The sequence below is a fragment of the Equus przewalskii genome, chromosome 2 (assembly GCF_037783145.1).
Source record: "Equus przewalskii isolate Varuska chromosome 2, EquPr2, whole genome shotgun sequence".
Lineage (NCBI taxonomy): Eukaryota > Metazoa > Chordata > Mammalia > Perissodactyla > Equidae > Equus > Equus przewalskii.
In genome coordinates, this window is record NC_091832.1 from 17,009,611 (window position 1) to 17,031,213 (window position 21,603).

At 44.7% G+C, this 21,603-nt stretch overlaps 1 protein-coding gene across 41 annotated transcripts in view; it reads left to right on the top strand.

Annotated features, from left to right (window-relative positions):
• Positions 1-21,603, top strand: part of SCMH1 (Scm polycomb group protein homolog 1) — a 184,678-nt gene that overhangs the window by 152,805 nt on the left and 10,270 nt on the right. For all 41 annotated transcript variants that reach the window (XM_070610066.1, XM_070610099.1, XM_070610069.1 and 38 more), the window contains 3 exons: positions 7,645-7,845; positions 9,628-9,819; positions 21,390-21,584. In XM_070610066.1, the coding sequence (XP_070466167.1) occupies positions 7,645-7,845; positions 9,628-9,819; positions 21,390-21,584 (588 nt within the window). The remainder of the gene's footprint in view (positions 1-7,644; positions 7,846-9,627; positions 9,820-21,389; positions 21,585-21,603) is intronic.

The window sequence follows — 21,603 nt, forward strand, 5'->3', positions numbered from 1 at the left end:
TGACCTATATTATTTTCCTTCTCTCTAAGGAACTTCTTTAACGTTTCTTGTACGTCAGGTGTATTAGCAACAAACTCCTTAAATTTTTCTTCATCTGAGAAAGTCTTTATTTCTCCTCCATTTTTGAAGGATAATTTTGCAGGATACAGAATTCTAGGTTGGTGGTGTTGTCTCTCAACACTTTAAATATTATACTCCATTCTCTTCTTGCTCAAATGGTTTCTAAGTATGTACTTTTTATTGTCGTTCCTATATTGATAAGATGATTTTTTTCCTCTAATTTCTTTCAGGATTTTTTCTTTATCTTTGACTTTCTGCATTTTGAATATAATAGGCCTAGGTGTAGTTTTTTTTTGTCATTTATCCTGCTTGGTATTCTCTGACGTTCCTGGATCTGTGCTTTGATGTCTGACATTAATTTGGGGAAATTCTCTTGTCACTGTTGCTTCATATATTTCTTCTGTTCCTTTCTCTTCTTATTCTCTGTTTCCATTTCTTCTTCTAGCATTTCCATCATGTGTATGTTACACATTTTGTAGTTGTCTCACAGTTCTTGGATAGTCTATCCTGGGGTTGTTTTGTTTTTGTTTTTGTTTTCAGTCTTTTTTCTCTTTGCTTTTCAGTTTTGGAGGTTTCTATTGAGATATCCTCAAGCCCAGCCATTTTTTCCGTGGTCATGTCCCGTCTACTAATGAGCCCATCAAAGGTGTTCTTCATTTCTCTTACAGTGTTTTCAGTCTCTAGCATTTCTTTTTGATTCTTTGTTAGAGTTTCCATCTCTCTATGTGCATTGCCCATCTGTTTCAAATGTTGTCTACTTTATCCATTAGGGCCCTGAGCATATTAATCATAGTTATTTTAAACTTCCAGTCTAATAATTCCAGCATCCCTGCCATGTCTGAGTCTAGTTGTGATGCTTGCTCTGTCTCTTCAAACTGTGTTTTTTGCCTTTTAGTATACTTTGTAATTTTTTCTTCATAGCCAGACATGGTGTACTGGGTAAAAAACATTGTTGTAGATGGGCCTTTAGTAATGCGATGGGAAGGTATTGGAGGAGAAGTGCTCTGTAGTCCTGTGGTTAGGTCTGTCTTTGGTGAGCCTATGCCCCTGGGCTGTGAACTTCACCAGTGCTTCTTCGTCCTCCCCATGCCCCTTAGATGGCACAGGATGGCTGGAGGGGCTGGAGTTGGGTATTTTCCTTCTGCCAGGTTAGGCTCTGATCAAATCCCAGCAAGCTTAAACTAGCAAAATAGTTTCTCCTGAGGGCAGGTGTTGTAAAGAACAGAATGCTATGGTGTATTTTTAAATGGTTCCTTCACTGCAACCCCTGCTGCTGGAAGCATGAGGGGACTTTTCTCCCATATTCACTGTGAGAACCTGGTCGAGCTCCTGGAGGTAAAACTCACGAAAGTGTGGGTTCCCTCCCCCGCCCCCATGACTGGGTCCACCTGGAGTTTTTTAAGTCTCAGACTGGTCTTCACTGAGCTTTCTGCAATTCATCAATTACAGTTTAGATTTTCCCACCTCAGCACTGGGTCCGATGGAGGTTTCTGCTCTGGTAAATTGTGATTGTCTGTATTCATCTGTCTTGTGTCTCCACATTTTAGGGGCAGCAGTTTGTACTGTGACCTCACTTCTCTGATGGATCTAAAAAGGATTGTTGATTTTTCAGTTTGTTCAGCTTTTTACTTGTTAGGATGGAGTTGCTACTCCAAGCTCCTTACGTGCTAGACCCTTCTCAGAATTTTTTTTTTTTTTTGCCTCCAATTCTGATTTCATAGATGCAATAGAAAACCAAAACATGACAGTAAACAAAAATATCTAGATAACCTTAAGATTGAAGGATTTTTAAAACAAGACAGTAAGTACAAACTAAGAAAAGGTATGTAACCTTTTATATACCTGTAAAAGGTAATAGTAATATATTCAACTATATTAAAATTCAGACAGCTCCTCTCTCTTCCACATGGCATCAGTTGGGGCTGGAGGATCCACTTCCAAGATGGTTCATTCACATAGCTAGCAAAGTTGGTGCTGGCTGTTGATTCTCTACACAGACCTCTCCAAAGGGTAGCTTGGGCTTCCTCATACCATGGTGGCTGGCTTCCTAGAGCAAGTGTCCCAAGAGACAAGTGGAGGCTACCATTTTCTTAATACTTGAGCCCAAAAATTAACATAGCATCATTTCCCCTATATTCTGATGATCAAGTAGTCAGAGAGCCTAGATTCAAGAGAAGGGGTAAAGACCCCACCTGTCAATGGGAGAAGGGTCAAAGAATTATGGACCATATTTTAAAACCACCTTAGTCCACTTTCTGCATATAAATTATTTACATTTGTCCCACTTGAAAAATTCTCTCTTCTCCTTGCAAGATTCTCCATTAAAAGTCTCATCGTGGGGCCAGCCCTGTGGCTGAGTCATTAAGTTTGTACGCTCTGGTTTGGCAGCCTCGGATTCCCAGGTTCAGATCCTGGTCACTCATCAAGCCATGCTGTGGCAGCATCCCATGTAGAAGAACTAGAATGACCTACAACTGGGATATACAATATGTACTGGGACTTTGGGGAGAAAAAAAACCTCATCCCTTTACAACATGAGGCTCCAGATCTAGGATTTTGTCATCTAAGTCAGATCCAGATGCCAATGAGACCTCTCAAGTGTAGTTTCTCAGGAACAGCTCCTTGAGTGTAGTTCTTCTCAGTCTGGAGACCTGTGAACAAAAGAAACATGTTGTCTGCTCCCCACATACCCAACATACGATGGTGGGTCAGGCATAGGATAACTTACAGATACACCCGGCCAAACGGGGAGAAAAACTAGAGGCACGTAGCCATAACTGGTCTATAGAAATTCTGAAATCCAGCTGGACGCATGTTGCCAGTTCCTTGATTAGATTCAATGCTGCTTTCTGGGAATTGTTTTCCCTGGTTCTTGGTTTTCTCCTCTGAATCATTCTTCCTTTTCCATGAGAAAACTGACATTGCCTACTCAGTCTTCTTTCTGCCTGTAAAAGGTTAGGAGTCTAAAAGATTTTTTTCATTTTGTACCATCTTTGTTGCTTTTAGTCCTAGCTGGCAATGCCTCTGCTGGAATGATTCTATTAGAAACTTGAGGTGTTTTCTATGAATACTGTTGGGATTTACTTCAGAAGATAAAAGCTACAACCAAAAATCTCTTACAGTTAAACCCTTCTCTGCTTGAACTCCCTGTACAGCTGCTGTGAGACAATGCCCTTAAGATTCTTAAAAATCCTATTGTTTAAGGGAGAGAATCTGAGAGCTTTGCTCTTAAGATTCTTAGAGGGCCTTTTGGTCTGAAAGAGTTTATGAAGCACAGTCTTAAATTGTTCTGCTATGTTAACAAAAGATTTTATTGTCCCATTCTGGATTTGACCCTTTTTTAATTTAGAATTATTTGCCTTCTGGAGAGACTGGAAATGAGAAGTAATTTTATTTCTGACCTCTGTAAGTCCTGGGCTTTTTTTATTTTGTGGGGTTTTTTTTTCTTTTTTTTTTTTTTATTGCGTTCATAATAGTTTACATCGATGTGAGATTTCAGTTGTACATTATTTCTTGTCTGTCACACATAAGTGCTCCCCTTCACCCCCTATGACCACCCCCTACCTCCCTTCCCCTAGTAACCACTGAGCTGTTTTCTTTGTCCATGTGTATGTTTATATTCCACATATGAGTGAAATCATCTGGTGTTTGTCTTTCTCAGACTGACTTATTTCGTTTAGCATAATTCCCTCTAGGTGCTTCCATGTTATTGCAAATGGGATGAATTTGTCTTTTCTATGGCTGAGTAGTTCTCCATTGTATATGTACACCACATCTTCTTTGTCCACTCATCCGTCAATGAGTACTCAGATGGTTTCCACGTCTCGGCTATTGTGAATAGTGCTGCAGTGAACATAGGGGTGCATATGTTACTTTGGATCGTTGATTTCAAGTTGTTTGGGTAAATACCCAGTAGTGGGATGGCTGGGTCATATGGTATTTCTATTTTTAGTTTTTTTGAGGAATCTCCATGCTGTTTTCCATAGTGGCTGCACCAGTTTACACTCCCACCAGCAGCGTATGCGGCTTCCCTTCTCTCCACACCTTCTCCATTTGTTATTTTTGGTCTTAGTGATTATAGCCATTTTAACAGGTGTAAGGTGGTGTCTTAGTGTAGTTTTGATTTGTGTTTTCCTGATGATTAGTGCTGTTGAACATCTTTTCATGTGTTTATTCGCCATCTGTTTATCTTCTTTGGAAGAATGTCTGTTCATCTCCTCTGCCCATTTTTTGATTGAGTTATTTGTTTCTTTATTGTTCAGTTGTGCGAGTTCCTTATATATTATGGAGGTTAACCCCTTGTCAGATACATAATTTGCAAATATTTTCTCCCAGTTGGTGGGTTGCCTCTTTGTTTTGATTCTGGTTTCTTTTTTTTTGATTCTGGTTTCTGCGGAAGCTCTTTAGTCTGATGAGCTTTTTTTTTTTTTAAGATTTTATTTTTTTTCCTTTTTCTCCCTAAATCCCCCCCAGTACAAAGTTGCGTATTCTTAGTTGTAGGTCCTTTCAGTTGTGGCATGTGGGACGCCGCCTCAGCATGGCCTGATGAGCAGTGCCATGTCCGCACCCAAGATTTGAACTGGTGAAACCCCGGGCCACCGCAGCAGAGCGCGCGAACTTAACCACTCCGCCGCGGGGCCAGCCCCCTGATGAACTCTTCTGTGGGGTTTTTTTAAACTCGTCTCTCTCATCTTGCGTTTTTATCACAGGCGGTAAGAAGAAGCCAGATGGCTCTTTCATTGCTTTGTCTGGAATTCACTTTAGCTATTTCACTGAGTTCCTCAGGTGCCTGTCCTGTTTCCATGTTACTGCAAGTGACAGTGGTGTCAGACTTTCCACCACTACCTAGCAAGTGTCCCCGTCCTCCATCTTTCCATAAGATTTTCTTCAGTTCCTTTAAGCCTTTGCTGACAGCTTCCTCAAGACCCTTTAGGCTTCCATTAAAACTCGACTTACAACCCTTTCACCTTTCAATCAACACTCTTTTTGTGGCTCTTTGTGCTTCTTTATGCTGCCAGTCCCAAAGCCAATGCCGTGCGTGTTAGGCTTTCTTACTGCAGCACCTATTTCTGGTACCACAGGCTGTTGCAATAGTCTTCTGCTACGAAACAAACCACCACAAAACTTGATGGCTTAAAACAGCAGTGTAGGAGGGCTGGGTGGCAACAGCTTGTCTCTGTGCCACGCAGTGTCAGCTGTGGTGGCTGGACTAGGACTGGAGGATCTCCTTTCACCACATGGCTGACAGGCTGGCTCTGGCTGTTGGTTTCTCTCCACATGCGCCTCACCACTGGGTGTCTTTGCCTCCTCACACTGGGTAGGTGGATTCCAAGAGTGAATGTCCCAAGAAACATTAAGTGGAAACTGCTGGCTTCTTAAGCTCTGGGCCCAGAAACTGGCACAGGGTCATTTCCACCATACTCTATTGGTCAAGTATCACAGAGATCAGTGGAAGGAATGTCAAAGAATTTGGGGCCCATGTGTTAAAACTGCCACATTTTTCTAAGGATTCTGTAGTTTGCCTTTTCTATTTCACTCTTTAATCCATGTAAAATTTCTTTTCTTAATCATCACTGGAGTGGTCATATTTTTGCCTTTTTGTGTGTTTTAATTAGGTGTATTTTACATACAGTGAAATGTATGGATGTTAAGTGTACAATTTGAAGAATTTTATTCATTGTAACCACCCATGTAACTATCACAATTAAAAGTCATTTCTACCACCCCCAGAAGTTCCCTCATGCCTCCTTACTCCAATCTTCACTCCTACCTTTCTTCTGATTTCTATAAGTTTAGATTAGATTTTTCTGTTCTTGAACTTAATGGAAATGAAGTCATACTACATATACCCTTTTGGATCTGGTTTCTTTCTCTCCAAATGTTGGTGAGATGCACCCTATCAGTAGTTCATTCTTTTTTACTGCCAAGTGGTATTCCAATAAATGAATATACCACAACTTGTGTATTTATCCTCTTGTTGATGGACATTTGGGTTGGTTCTAGTTTGGGGTTATTATGACTAAGCTGCTATGAACATTCTTGTAAGCATCTTTTCAAAGACATAATGTTTTCATTTATTTTCATTAGTCTTCTTATCTCTTTGAGTTCCTGCATTTTTGTTTGTTTTGTTTTCAGCAAAAAAAGTGATATTTTGACATGAGAATCCTAACTAATTCTTAACAGACTTCAACCAATCCTTCTATTGTTAGATCTACCCTCACACCACCTCCAGAGGCACCTGCCCATTCTTGGGTCTTTTGTGAAGTATAAGACGGAACAGCCTGGTTCTCATCATTTGCCATTTGTGGTTAAGGATTCAGCTTTCCTGGGTCTGCCAAGTCAGTTACTCCTTTGCCAGTATGCTTTCCAGCTTCCAGAATTTTATGTCGTCTCCTCTCTTGTTGTCTGGCTCATTTTAGGAGAGAACAGAGTTAAATGTATATTTCAACTCATCTTGTTTACCCTTTTCTTTTTTTCCTTCCTTTCTTTTTCACATGTCACCTTTCACTTCCCACCTGCCTCCTTTCTGTTTTCCATTTTCTTCTCTCCACCTTGCTTCCCCTTAGAATTAGAATTATAAAGGTGGAAGAGTCCTCAGAGAGCATCTGGCTCTTCCCCCTCCTTTTTACAGATGGTAAACCTGAGGCCCAAAGAGAGCGGCAGTCCCTCCACAGCCCACACAACTACTGCTCTTATCTGTTTTCCTTTAATAGCAAAAGAGACTTTTTGCCCTCCTACCCTTTCGATTAGTGAGCCATGACAGTGTGAGAAAGAAGGTTACCCCCTACTCAAGTGGAAGCCTAGAAGGCAGATCAGCAGAAAGAGTGTCACAGCCAACCAGGCTACTGTGGGTCCTCTCTGGAGACCATGATGCAACTCTGTTTAGGACTTCCTCTTTCTCCTGTACCCACCCAATCCCCTCCCCTACCACAGTGCCAGGTGAAGGGTTGCAAGTAGGAGAGTGCCCAGCTGTCATGACAAGAGAAACTACTAAAACAGGTACAAAGATGGGATGCTCATGATTTTCTTTATTCCAATTTTTTTTCTATTTTTACTACTTTTTTTGGGCCTGAGTGTTGACGTAGAAGATAACAAAAGGACCCCAAGGCCCAGAATAGAAAGCAAGCTAGGTGACCAGTGATATACCCTTCTAAGTCCAAGGCCAACCACACGCACACTCTTGCAAATATTGCCATGGCCACACAACTCCTTACACATGTGAGGTAAGACATACAAGGATTATGTGAGGCAACCAAGTACCAAAAGTGAAAGTACATACGTCTGGGAAACTGTTTAGATTTTCTTTTCGGCACACGGAAGACAGAGTGCAAGTTCTGTGCCTCGGCTTTGGTCTGGGCTGTTCTCCCAGCAGGCTGTGTTCCCAGAGCCTTTGGTCATGCAGTTTGGGCTGGCAGCAGCTGGGCACAGCAACCCTCTACCCCCTCCCACAGTGTTTCACCAGCTTAGCAGCTGGGAATCCTGCTGGGGACCAGAGCCCAGGGTACGAAAGACAGAGGAGAGCACTGTTCTTCTGCTTCTCTACCCTGGGTACTCTGTAAGCTTTTTTGATTCTGTCTCCTGCAGTTTGTGTTTACTTGAACAAGAACGGCAACACAGGCCCCCACCTGGATAAGAAGAAGGTGCAGCAGCTCCCTGACCATTTTGGGCCAGCCCGCGCCTCTGTGGTGTTGCAGCAGGCTGTCCAGGCTTGCATCGACTGTGCTTATCACCAGAAAACCGTCTTCAGCTTCCTCAAACAGGGCCACGGGGGTGAGGTTATCTCAGGTAAGCACCCTTGGGCTGGGCTGGCCTCCTGGCCAGAGGGGCAGGCCTTCTCAGCTGGCTGATTTCTGACTAGGCATCCTGCTTCCTCCTTCACACCTGTAGACTCTGGAGAGACGTGAAGGGACTCCGTTCCTCAGAGAGTCCTCATTTTCAACTCCCAGAGCCCCTCTGAGCCTTAAGCGTATCTCTGCTGAGTAGAATACCCATGCAGACTCTGCTTAACTGAGCCTCTAAACAGATTCCTTTCCTGTCTACCTGCTTAGCCTCTCCGTATAGAAAATATATGAGTGGATTGCTTTAAAGACATTCCACAGGAAAAATCCGGAGGGGGCTGTGTTATGGCAACAGGAGAACTTCTGCAGGCTGCCACGGCTTCCCACCTGGCTTCAAGGAACCACAGAAGTCTTCTCTCGTACTTTTGGCTCTTAGCCTCCCGATCCTAAGGCAGCCCTGATACATGAGAGTCGAATCCCAGGGCAAAGTGGGAAGAATCATTCCTTCTTTCTTTCCTGCTATGAGAGGTTGAGTCAACTACACAGTATTTTTTTGTTTTCACTGAGAATATTCGCTTTTTCTGCTGTGCCCTAGTTCTGTTTCAGTTTTCCTAAGTCCAGAACCCTATTCTGTACTGTGTTCTGTATCCAACCTCTAAAGACTTGACCTCGAGCCCCAATCTTGACTCTCTCCTACTCCATAATCTCCTGCCCCTTCCCTCTAACAAGTGGCAATATTCAGCTTCAGGAAACTGAGCTGACATAGAAGACCCCATAAATAACCCAGCTGTATTCTTTTAGCAAACATTTATTGAGCCCTTACTATATGTCAGAGGTTATTGCCAGACACTGGCTAGGGGAAGGAGAGAAGAGGACAGGCTGAGGCTCTGCCCTGGTGGACAAGAAGCCATGTCACAGCTAGGTGAGAGCTGTCACAGGAGAGGAACGGGGACAGGGTGCGTGACCCAGACGAGGCAGTGACTGGCGGTGTGGAGGATGGGCCGGCGGGAGGGGCTGTTATGGAAGGCTGGGACTGCTTGGGAAATCAAGCCTTCCTCTCCGCCTGAGGCCGAGGCCGCCGCCTGGTCTCTGCTTTGCTTCTGTGCAGGCACCCGGCCTCCTTACTGCCTCTCTTTAGCTTCTGCAACCTACACCTCCTCTAGGGTTCTTCCTCTGCCCCAAAATTGGCTCTCATAATGACCCGCCTCCCCATTTCCTTGCTGTCCTAGGAGACAAATGTAGAGGCCTTTTGCGTTTTAAGGGTTATCCAGATACTTTTTGAATAGAAATAGAGAGTAAAATAAAGCCAAGCATGGAATAGTTCCAAATGTTGCCGAAATTCTAGTGCCCTTATACAGACCAGATTGTGCACCCAAACATTGCTGGCAATAGCTGTGTTCTCCTCTGCTGCCCAGCGTCTCTGTTCTTGGGAAGTTCCTGTGGAAATAGAACCCTAAATGAACCGATTTCCCGTAGGAGGCCCAGCCAGTTGGTGGGCAGACAGAATTATGTTCACAGTTGTTTTCACAGGTTGAGTAAAATCATTCCAGAGCCTCGGGTGCAACATACCTGGCCTGGCCACTCCCATTATTGCAAGCCCTTTGGAGTTGGAGGCAAAAATCAAACCCTCAAGGGAGGGAGGTAAGGCAGGGAGGGAGGAAACCTGGGCACTGATTGCCTCTGTGTAACCAGGTAAGCCTGAGGCAAGCAGTGGGCTGGCCTCTTCCTGCCCAGTGCTGCACTGCACTGCCAGGCTGACGTGCTCAGCCCTGTTTACTTAACTCCACAGCCGTGTTTGACCGGGAACAGCACACCCTCAACCTCCCAGCAGTCAACAGCATCACCTACGTCCTCCGCTTCCTGGAGAAACTCTGCCACAACCTTCACAGTGACAATCTGTTTGGCAACCAGCCCTTCACACAGACTCACTTGTCACTCACCACCACAGAGTACAGCCACAGCCACGACAGGTACCTACCAGGTAGGAGCTGGGATGGGGATGGGCTAAGAAGGGGGGGCAGAGCTAGTGGCAGCACCAGCAAGGCCTCAGACTTGCTAGCCTGGCCCCTATTATCCACACATCTGGTCTTCTGTCCCTTACTATTGCCATGTCTGGGACTTTTTGGTCTCCTCTCATCTTTACTCTCTCTTCAAGATTTTGTCCCCTATCTCTAGGATTAACCTTCTTTCCTCCAGGTTTTTGTCCATAGAAAAAGGTGGTGCACGATTCCCTTTCTGAGCTCCAGGCTGCATGCGGAGCCGCTGTGAAGTCACAGTACATCTCCCAGTGTGAATCTGGCAGCAAAGGCCTAACATGGATCTCCCTTGCCAGCAGGAAGGTTTAGTCTGAGGCTGCAGATTGAGAAATTTGCTCCCTGGTGATTGGCCATCCGCTCTTTCCTTTGGCATGTGGCCCTAACTCCTCAGCACCGCCACTCTAGCAAGTCAATTCAAGTTCCTGCTGTTTCTAAATAGGCTGGAAAATAACTTTCTTAGTTAACATACCAGACCCACAACAGGAAAGCGGATGCCACGTGGCCGGATCAGTGACTAAGCACTTCCGAGAAAGGTTACAGAGTGAATGAAACTCGGCATCTCTAATCTGGAGTCCAGAACACAGCCCGACAGGGAGGGAAGGAAAGCTCGGCCCTAAACGTGGCGAGGTAGGTTGTTGTTGAGAGAGGGAGGAAAGGCCCTTTCAGGGAGTCCCGTGGACCTTGTCCTGGCCAGAGGAAGAGAAAGGTCATGCTCTTCGTGTTGGGGCGTGCTGTCCGCTGATGGGGGAGCTTGTGTCTGAAAGGGGCCCCCCTGACTTTCTACACATGTTGTTCCCACGTTGCTTTCCCTGTTGTCTTTTTATCATTGTCTTAACAGAATCACTTCTGAAGAATGTGTTCAGGGAAGTGACTACTCACCCAGCCCCAGCCTTGCCCCCTCTATCCTTCTGCACCCAAATGAGCATTGCTTATGTGACTTGCAAAAACATACCTGAATTTCAAATATTCCTTGTGGGGGGCCTGCAGACGTGTCTGTGACCCCCTCACTGATTCTTTTCTTCAGAGGGAACTTTTTCTCACCTAACCTGCTCTAGATTGCTTTCTGTCAGCATCAGAATCTCTGAGAACAGAAAAAGGTATTCTTACTTATAGTTAGAATGCCGCACTGAGGGGCCAGCCCCATGGCCAGGTGGTTAAGTTCATGCGCTCTGCTTTGGCGGCTCAGGGTTCACCGGTTCCGATCCTGGGTGCGGACATGGCACCGCTCATCAAGCCATGCTGAGGCGGCATCCCACATGCCACAACTAGAAAGACCCACAACTCAAAATACACAACTATGTACCGGGGGACTTTGGGGAGAAAAACGAAAAATAAAATCTTTTAAAAAAATAAATGAATGCTGCACTGGGAGTCGGGGCTGGGCATGGTAGACTTGGTGCAGACAAAGGCAGGTTGTTAGGTATCCCCAGCTGTTGGCATTCAGAAACTCTAAGCCGCACTTCAGTAATGAAAGTTAGGCCTACCTGGGATTCTGGAAGAATGGATACACGAGAGGAGGTAGCATGTGCATGGGTGTAGCTACTGGTCTAAAGATAGATTTCTCAAAGAAATAGGAACTCAGAATTCTTAAATGGAATATTGTCATTAAGAACTAAGAGAAGCATACTGGTAGCAACATGCGGACTGGTGGGATATACATCATGGGCCTGCAGTCATCAAGGTAGTTTGGCATTGGGGGCATGACCTTTCCTGGGAATTCCGTTCCAGTTTGCATCTCTCTGATTCAACTACTAGATAAGAAGCAGCAAGCTTTAGCCACTCTTTCTTCTTGCCTCACAAACTAAGAAAGAGACAAACACTAGGGTTATCACATTCCACCCTTGACTGCTTCCACTTCCCTTCTCTCATTTTCAGACAGACTCAGCCAACCCTCTGCGCCCTCCTGTGCTCTCTAATCTCTGTTTCTCAGAATGGGTGCTCAGCAGCTTGGCTGCTGTCACCCTAGTTTCTATTTGCGTCCCTGAAATGAGTCTTCTAACTGTGTCCAGACAAGCCAGAGCTTTGCCTAGATTTCTCACTCCTCTGTGCTCCCTCGCCTGAGTTATCTGTTCTGCCTGTCCACCACCAGCCTGCCTTACTGACCCTTTGCTCCACCTCTGCCCATTTATCACTTGCAGTACTTTTTTGATTATTTACCCAATCCTCTGCCAAAGAACTTGATCTACACGAGGGCTGTCCTTTGCTTTGCCCTTTGAGTCTGGTGTTGATCACTCCCACCCTTTTGCCTGGCTGTACTCCTCTGCTAGTTTGACATTTGAAGTTGCCATCTCTGTCATCTGGGTTCCTACTGGAGCCCTCCCCCTACAGCCTGTCTCTACTCTACCCTCCCCCTTGGGGTCTTGACTCACTGATAGCAGATAGTCACCAAATACAATCATGTTAGGCTTCCTTACCTGAGTTGAGACTTACATTTTTCCTCCAATGTTTTGTTTTGAAAAATTTCAGACCTACAGAAAAGTTGGACAGATAGTACAACGAGCAACCGTCTACTCTTCACCTAGATTTACCACTCAACTTTTTGCAATATTTAGTTCATCTGTTTCTCTAAGTATATATACGTATATTTGTATCTTTATAATTTTCATTTACTGAACCATTTGAGAGTTGACTACAGATGAGAGACTTGATCCTTAAATACTTTTGTATGTATCTCCTCAGAACATGGAATGTAATACTATTATCACACTCAAGAAATTGAACATTAGTAAAACCTACCAGCTGATACATATAGTCCATATTCATATTTCCGCAATTGTCTCAATAATGTCCTTTATAGCTGTTTTTTCCCCTAATTCAAGATCCGGTGAAGGATCATCCACTGCGTTTAGTTGTCCTGTCTCTTTAATTTCCTTTTATGTAGTGCAGTTTTCCAGACTTTTTTTTCTACCTTCCATGATATGATATTGGCACTTTGAAGAATCTAGGCCAGTTGTTTTGGTCCAGGTCAAGTGTTTACCAAATACTTAACTCTGTACCACACCCTGTGCTGGCCTCTGGGGAGACAGAGATGAAGCAGACTCCATCCCTGCTCTGAAAGAGTTCCCAGCTAAGGGAGGGCGATAGAGGTAAACATGTGCGTGGTAAGAGCATGGAACAGACGGGAGTGATGAGCAAGAAGCAAGGTGGAAGAAGAGATCAGGGAAGGATTCCTGGGGGAGGCAACATCAGATCAGAGTCCCTGCTTCAGAGCTACGTACGTATCTGGGTCAAATAAGCACCTTGTGAAGGTGAAGTGAGAGCGAGCTCCCTCTGACCCTCTAAAAACTGACAGTGTTAGACGGGAGATAGTATTAATTTAACTGGTCCCAGTGACTATACATTTTAGCTATAATTGAAAGCCACCCAGCGTCAACCTCTGGGTCTGCTATTTTGGGATTGCCCAGGCACCTCTCTGCTGGAGGAAGTGGTTCATTTGTCCCATGACAATGAGCTCCTTGTGCTTGTCTTTCTAGTTGCTCTTCAGGTCTTCTGGGCTAGTTATAAAGTCGTTCTGCCAAAATCCTGAAATTCACAGTGATTAAAGCCAAGTGAGAACTGTAAAATCTCTTAGAATCCCCCTCCATCCCCAAACGAGGTTTCCTCCTAGAACTCTCAGAGTTTTAACGTGATTCAAATGTTCGTAATTAGTTGAAACTGTATTGATTCCCTTATTCAGTCAGACAGTCCGTCAGCCCCGTATTTACTGACTGCGCGATGCCAAGCTTGATTTAGGCATGGAGAATTCCATTGTAAACTAGGAGTCAACAGAGTTTACAGCCTGGGAAAGAATGAAAACGAATAAGCAAACAGTTATTTCATGGTGATGAGTACTTTAATAGGACAAGTTCAGAATTCAAAAGTTCAAACCAGATGTGTCAGGGAAGACTTTCCAGAAGAAATGATATCTAAGCTTGGACCTGAGAGAGAAGAATAATCAGGCAGAGATGCCACAGACCCAAAGAGATGGAGGAGAGGAGTGAGGAAGAATGTTCCTGTTGTCTAACTGGCGCGTGAGACTATGAGGACGTGGGGGAAGACAACCTGTTTCGGAGGAACTGAACGTCCAGTACAGCTGAAATAAAAAGTAGAAGAGAGGAATGCGAGAGACAAGGCTGCAGTGGTAGGCAGAGGCCCAGTCATAAAAGATCTAATGACCCGTGTTACAGACTTTAAACTGTATCACTGAACAATGAGGATCCATTGACGTGTTTAAAGCCGGGAAAGTAACTTGATCAGATTTATGTTTTAGAAAGCTCACTCAGGATACTATGTGGGAGAATGGAGTGGAGTGGAGCAAGACAAGTAGGCAGAGAAACTAGTTACAGATTTTTGTAGAACTCTGCGAGTCTTCCTAGATTTGAGGGTTATCTTTTCCTTTGATATCCAAATCTAAATTAAGTAAAATGAACCCCCATCCCACCTAACCCAGAGAAGGTTATGTTTTCGTGGTAGTTGCCCATACATATAGCTCTGAACTCCCGCTTCTGGCTCAGTTCTTAGCCCTTCTTTCCCTGACGGCTCCTGTAGCTGATGGTCTCTCTGCAGTGCTTTGCCCCAAACATTTGATCCAGTTCCTCACCTCTCGTTTTTTTAAGGCAAAACTAACACGAGGCTGTTAAGTGTAATAGTCTTATACTGAAGTTTTGGGGGGAAAGAAGGTTAATTACTGCGAAGAACAGGAAGCAGTTTAACATTTTTGTTTTATCTAATGTTTATGGGCTGTCAGTAGGAGATATCTTCTGGCCTCTTTCACCTTAGGCCTCAGCCTGCTGCCGTTGTCTGGGGCCCACTTTGGGCCCTTGCTCCTCTGATTTCTCTTTTCCCTCCATCCCATACCTCCTCCTAGTCAAGCTATCAGAGGCAACTCGAAATTAATTTATGGTGCAAAATGATTCCATTTCCTTCCATCTTACTTTTTCCCTCCTATAGAATGCCCAGACCTTGTTTTTCATACCAAAAGTACCATTAGTGTAGTTATCTAAATGGAAGAACCATTTAGCTCAGATCTAAACTTTTAGCAGCTCAAAGAACAGAGGCGAAAGCTGTGGATGGAGAGATTTGTTCCATCCGTTCTGTGTTCCCTTTTTCTACCTTCCTGTACATTAATCCAGTTCTGTTCTATTTCCTTTGTTGGCTTATTAGCTATAACTCTTTATTTTGTTATTTTAGTGATTGCTTTATTTCATATTATTCATTTTTTACATACCACAATCTACCTTAAAATAGTAATCATATCCCTTTATGTATAGTACCAGAACCTTACAGCTGTATACCTTCACTCCCACCTTCTGGCCTTTATGCTGCTGTTATCGTACATTTCACTTTTACATATATTAGAAATCCCACTTTACATTATTATTTTACTTTAAAGAGGTAATTACCTTTTAAGGATTTTTTGAAATAAGAAAAAATTATTTTATATTTACCTTTTTATAGTTTCCATTTCTGGTACTCTTCATTCTTGTGTGTCAAGCCAGAGTTTCATGTCACTGTCTTCTCTCTGCCTGAAGGACTCCCTTTAACATTTCTTACTGTTATGGTCTACTGTAGTTGAGTTCTTTTGGCTTGTGTGTCTCTGGAAGGGTCTTTTTTTGCCTTTGCTTTCGTTGAGTTTAGAATTCCAGGTGGATTTTGTTGTTGTTCAGCTCTCTAGAGATGCCACTCCATTGTCATTTGTCTCTGATGAGAAGTCTGCTGTCATTCTGTGGTCTCTCATATGTGTCTTCTTTCTCTGGATACTTATAAAGTTTTCTGTCTATGATTGGTTTTAAGAATTTTATTGTGCTATTCTTTGGAGAGATTTTCTTCATGCCTCTGGTGCTTGAGGTTCACTGAGCTCCTTGGATATGTGGGTTTATAGTTTTCATCGAATTTGGAAAAAATTCTGCCTTTCTTCATATGTATTTTCTGTCACCTCTCCTTAGGGGACTCCAATTAGACATGTATTAATCCTCTTGAAGCTTTCTCACAGTTCCCTGATGCTTTTTTTTTTTTTAAAGGTTTTATTTTTCCTTTTTCTCCCCAAACTCCCCCAGTACATAGTTGTGTATTTTCAGTTGTGGGTCCTTCTAGTTGTGGCATGTGGTTTGCCACCTCAGCATGGCTTGATGAGCAGTGCCATGTCCATGCCTAGGATCCAAACTGGCAAACCCTGGGCTGCCAAAGTGGAGTGCGCAAACTTAACCACTCAGCCACAGGGCCGGCCCTGACACAATTTCCTGATGTCTTTTTTTTTTTTTGAGGAAGATTAGCCCTGAGCTAACATCTGCTGCCAATCCTCTTTTTGCTGAGGAAGACTTGCCCTGAGCTAGCATCCATGCCCATCTTCCTCTACTTTTTATGTGGAACACCTGCCACAGCACGGCTTTCTGAGCGGTACCATGTCCGCACCCAGGATCCAAACCAGCAAACCCCAGGCCACCGAAGCAGAACGTGCGAACCCAACTGCTATGCCACTGCACTGGCCCCTCCTGATGCTTTTTAGTTTTTTCTTTTTTAGCCTTGTTTCTGTTTTATTTTGGAAAAATTCTATAGATGTATTTAAGTTAGTTAATCTTTTTGTCTGCAGTATCTAATCTACTCTTAATCCATCCTGTGTATTTTTTATCTCAGTCATTGTATTTTTATTTCTAGAAGTTCAGTATGGGTCTTTTTATACCTTCAGTGTCTCTGCTTAACTTGCTCAGTCTTTGCTTTAACTTCTTAAACATATGAAATATGGTTATAGTCACCTCTCCAGCGCTCTGGCCTGTGAACTTTAGCTGCTTGGCCTGCCCAAACTCTCAGCTCCGTCTCCTCAGCCCTGGGAGATCCCCAGGCTCTGTCTGACCTCCCCCTTCTGCACTGTGGCCTGGGAGCTCTCCAGACAGTAAGCCGGGAGCGAGCCTAGGGCTCACCTCGCGTGTTTCCCCTCCTTCAGGAGCCACTGTTCTGCACTACCTGATGCCCAGTGGAAACTATTATTACATACATTTTGTCTTTTCTTTTAGTTGTTTCAAGCAGTAAGATATGTCTAGTCCCTGCTACTCCACCTTAGCTGGAGTGGAAATCCAAAATGCATCTTTTATCTGTGTCTGTCTTACCATCTCTGTTGCCTTCACCGTCATCCTCGCTGTCCTGGCCTGTGAAAGTCTCTCTGGCCTATCTGGTCTCCTTACTGGCTTTCTTCCTCTCTGGTCCATTCTCTATTTAATAGCCCAAATACTCTTCTTAAAGCATAAATTAGATTATAGCACTTCCTCACTTGAAACTCTTTAGTGGCATTCTAATGTGCTTACAGTAAAATCCAGATGTCTTACTGTGGTTTGCTGTGTCCTGCATGATCTGGCCCCTGCCTACCTCTCCAAACTCATCTCTTTTCTGTACATTTTAGCTGTACTGTTTTTCCCCCAATTTTCCTGAATATTCCAAACTGCCTTCTACCTTAAGCTCTTTCTGTATGCTACCAGGCAGCAGCCCCGATCATTGCACAGGGAACCTACAGCAGATTCTTTCCCATGATCAGGTTCTACCCAACCACTCAGTTTCTTAGCCTTTCCAGTAGAATTCTTTGCATGTAAGGGGTATCCTGGGTCCTGACCATATTCCTATCCTGTGCAGTTTTTCTTAGAGAGCGGATGTTTAGATAATGCTTTGGGTTCATTTAGGGCCTCTGGTGAACCCTAACATCAGGCACATTGTCTGACACACCTCCGCTTGGACTCTTCTTCAGACCACAGCTTAAACATCAAGTTGTCAGGGAGCCCTCCCAGGGTCTCATCATCTAAAAAAGGTCCCCCTGTTATTTTCTGTCTGAATATCCTATTCCTTTCCTTAGTAACATTTATAATAGTTTCTAATTTTTTTATCAACTTGTATTTTGTTGTCCTCCATACTAAATTAAGTATTCCGTGAGGGGAGGGATAATCTCTCTCTCTTTCATCATTGTCCGCATCCATCACCCTAGCTGACCACAGTAAGTGTTTAATAGTATTTGTTGAATGAAAGGGTAGTAGAGGATGTGGGACATGTGGTCAAAGAGGGCTTTTTTTTTTTAACATGAGACAGACTTTTAAGCATGTGCAAGAACTGTGCTAGTTTCTGGGTCCTATGTTGAGGTAAGAATTTTCTTAGAGCCACAGCTCTAGCTTCTTGGTCATTCACTTCACCCCATGAGCTGAAAGCATGGTTGTGAGCACAGAGTCCTTGAATCTCAAAAGTGTAAAGAGCTCTAGAGATGATCTAGTGTCTAGCCCAACAGACAAGAGTGGTCATCTGGCCTCTGCTAAAATACTGCTAATGACAGGTTGCTCACTGTCGCTTTTGGCAACGATTTTGTTTTTGGACACTTCTGATTGCTAAAACGCCTTCCTTTTCGAGCTGAAATCTGCCTTCTTATAACTCCTGCCCCATCTTCCTCTCTCTGCCTTCCAAAAGAACAAATCTGCCTCTAGCCCTCTTTCCTTCCCATGACTGCCCTTAGGGCATCTGTCTCCTGACTTTTCTCCAGATAATACATTCCCAGACTCTTTCTCCTTTGCTAGGATTTCTAGGCTTCTCACAACCATTCTGGTCATCCTTCACTGGGAGCTCCAGTTTTTAAATCAGCTTTGCAATGGAATACTCAGAGGAGATCTGCTTCTCACTGATAATAAATGCGCAAGGGCAAGGTCCTTATCTGTCTCCCTCTGCATACCTCATACCTAGCATTGTGGCTAGCACACAGAGTGTTCAACAAATGTTTGTTGAGTGAATGAATGAGCTCCTTCTCATGATGATGGTTCTCATGTCTCCAGCATGTCAACAGCAAATTTAATTTACACTGACCCTATGAAGTTAAGGGTTTTCATCTGCATTTTATAGATGGACAAACTGAATCTCAGAAAAAGACAGTGATCATTGACTAATGATCATGCAGAAATAGACCTCAAGTCTTCTACTCCCAGCTTCTGACCCCGGGGCCAGTGGTTTCAAAGCTTGTTTTGTTTAGCAGTAGAACTCCTTTTTTGTAAAGGTAAGATTATATGAAGAGCCCTACTCACTTCGCCTCCCTCTGGAGGCCCCCAGGGCTCTGTGGAGCACAGTCTGAAAGCAGTGCAGTCTTCTACCTGGCATTGTCCCCCTGACGGCAGCCAGGACCTCGTTGATGGTCCTTAAGCTGACTAGGACTCCCAGAGCCTGGAGCGTGAGGCTGCCCTTTTCCACTACATCTCAGCAGGAAAGATTTCTTGACCTTGCCTAGTCCGGGGGCCACCAGTCCAGCCTTTCAGACCCCTCAGCTCACAACGCAGATCTCAGTTGTCATTCTTAGCCCTGCTGTGAGGAAGAGGCACTTGCCGATTTGCATCAGCGTCTGGTGAGCATTGTCGTCATAATTACTCTCCACGTCAGTTAGCTCATGTGTGTCAGGTGACACCATCCGAGTCTTTGCTGAGGAGATGAGGGCTGGGAAGGTGCGGGTACCCTGCTGATAAATGCAGAAGCTAGACTTCTTTTTCTTGGGCTATTGCAGAGAACTTAGGTTTGCCACTCTAACTCTGAATGAAGAACAGAATAACAACTCCCCACCTTTGTAAGGTCCATCCCATTCCAATTTCTCATTTGACATTCTCAGCATCACAGAGGGTGACTTTTCCCCATTTTACAAAAGAGGAAACTGGTGCTCAGAGAGGACAGACCCTGCCTGCCTGGGATCACATACCTAGGGAAGGGCGGGGGCCCAGGCGTAGAACCCAGGCCTCCTGTTTCCTGGGTTTGGGTTTGGGTTCCTGTTCTTATCTCAAAGAGGACCACTGCTATAGTCATATCTCCTAAAAAAGTAGGAATCTGAATCCTCATCTGCAGAAAGTGGGTGGGATGTGGTTCAGCTATCCTGGAGTCCAGGGACTTCTCTCTTCAGAAGCATTTCTAGGGAAGGGCTTTACCAGTTAAACTCCCTAAGCAAAGGGTGAATAGCTGTCCCATGCTGGATTGGACTTTAAGCCCATGGTTACCAAGCAATTTTAGGTGAGTAGTGAGAAGTAGTCCTAAAATCCTAAACGATCTTGCCATGGAGGTCTCTTTCTGTTTTTTTTTTTTGGTGAGGAAGATTGTCCATGAGCTCACATCTGTGCCAGTCTTCCTCTATTTTATATGTGGGATGCCACCACAGCGTGGCTTGGTGAGCAGTGTGTAGGTCCGTGCCTGGGATCCAAATCCATGAACCCCGGGCTGCTGAAGCGGAGCATGCAAACTGAACCACTACGCCACTGGGCCAGCCCTGCCACGGAGATCTTATTGTGTGCCAGACAATGTGCTTGAATTTAGCGTACATCAGAGGCCCTACATGAATCCCAAGCATTATCTAAACACCCGATATCTAAGAAAAAGCACAAAAGACAGATACGGTCCAGTACTGAAGACATCCCATGTAAGCAGAGAATGCTGTGGCCAGGGCTGAGAAACTGACTTGGTGTGGGTAGAACCCAGTCGTGAGAGGGAGTCTGCTCCCGGGTCCGTAACACAGTGATTAGGGGCTGCTACCTGGTTTGGGCCTTGGCCTGGCTGTAGACATGTCAGAATGAGATTCCCTTTACAGAGGCTTTCATAGCTATTCTCTTTTGATATTCATAAGCCCCTTGGAAGAAAGGTGCTTCCCATGTTATAGATGAGGAGACTGAGGTTCTGAGGGAAGCACCTTGCCTGCTGAGTGGCAGAGCCAAATTCAACCCAGTTTCTGGTCTCCATGCCCACATTCTCACCACTCTACAAACCCAGCTTCCTTGGAATGTTTCTACAGAACGAGGCAGTTGTGAAAGGAGAGAGGGAACATAGGAGCAGATCCTTTGCGGACAGGCCTTTAGCCAGGCATCAAGAAGCATTTCTGGGATGTCCTGCTTGCTGAGCAGAGGGTCAGCTTCTAAAGTGCACTTGTCTAAGTGTATCTCTTCTCCAGCACCTCTGTTTCCTGATCTAGCATCTTGTGTGTAAGTCAGCCTCTTCCTAGAAGAGCTGTTTTATTTTTTTTCCCAAAGAGTTTATTTTTTCTTTTTCTCCCCAAAGCCCCCTGATACATAGTTGTATATTTTTAGTTGTGGGTCCTTCTAGTTGTGGCATGTGGGATGCTGCCTCAGCACGGCTTGATGAGTGGTGCCATGTCTGTGCCCAGGATTCCAACCACTGAAACCCTGGGCCCCGGAAGCGGAGCGCACGGGCTTAACCACTTCGCCATAGGGCCGGCTCCAGAATAGTTCTGTTTCTTAAGATTCTCCCTATCCAGAAAAAGCATAAGACATCCAGACCAGAAGAAACCTCAAAGACCCTCTAGTCTAAGAGGAAGAGTCTCCAAGGAGATCCAAGCCCAGAGAGTGGCATAGGGCTTGACTAAGACCACCTAGTAAGAGCCAGAGCCATGACTGGTACACAGGCCTTGGGGCACCCAGCCCAGGGCTTTCTGTTTTGCTGCCTCTTGCTCCACGCAAACAGGTACCTGGGAGCCAGTGCCCTGGCATCCTTCCAAACTAGTCCCTGCTCTCACTCTGGTTTTACTGTTTTCCAGGTGAAACCTTTGTCCTGGGGAATAGTCTGGCCCGGTCCTTGGAGCCACACTCAGACTCAATGGACTCCGCCTTGAATCCCACCAACCTTGTCAGCACCTCCCAAAATCTTCGAACCCCTGGGTACCGGACTCTGCTTCCATCCTGTGGCCTCCCACTGAGCACGGCCTCAGCTGTGCACAGGCTGTGCTCCAGGGGTAAGCTTACCAGAGGTCC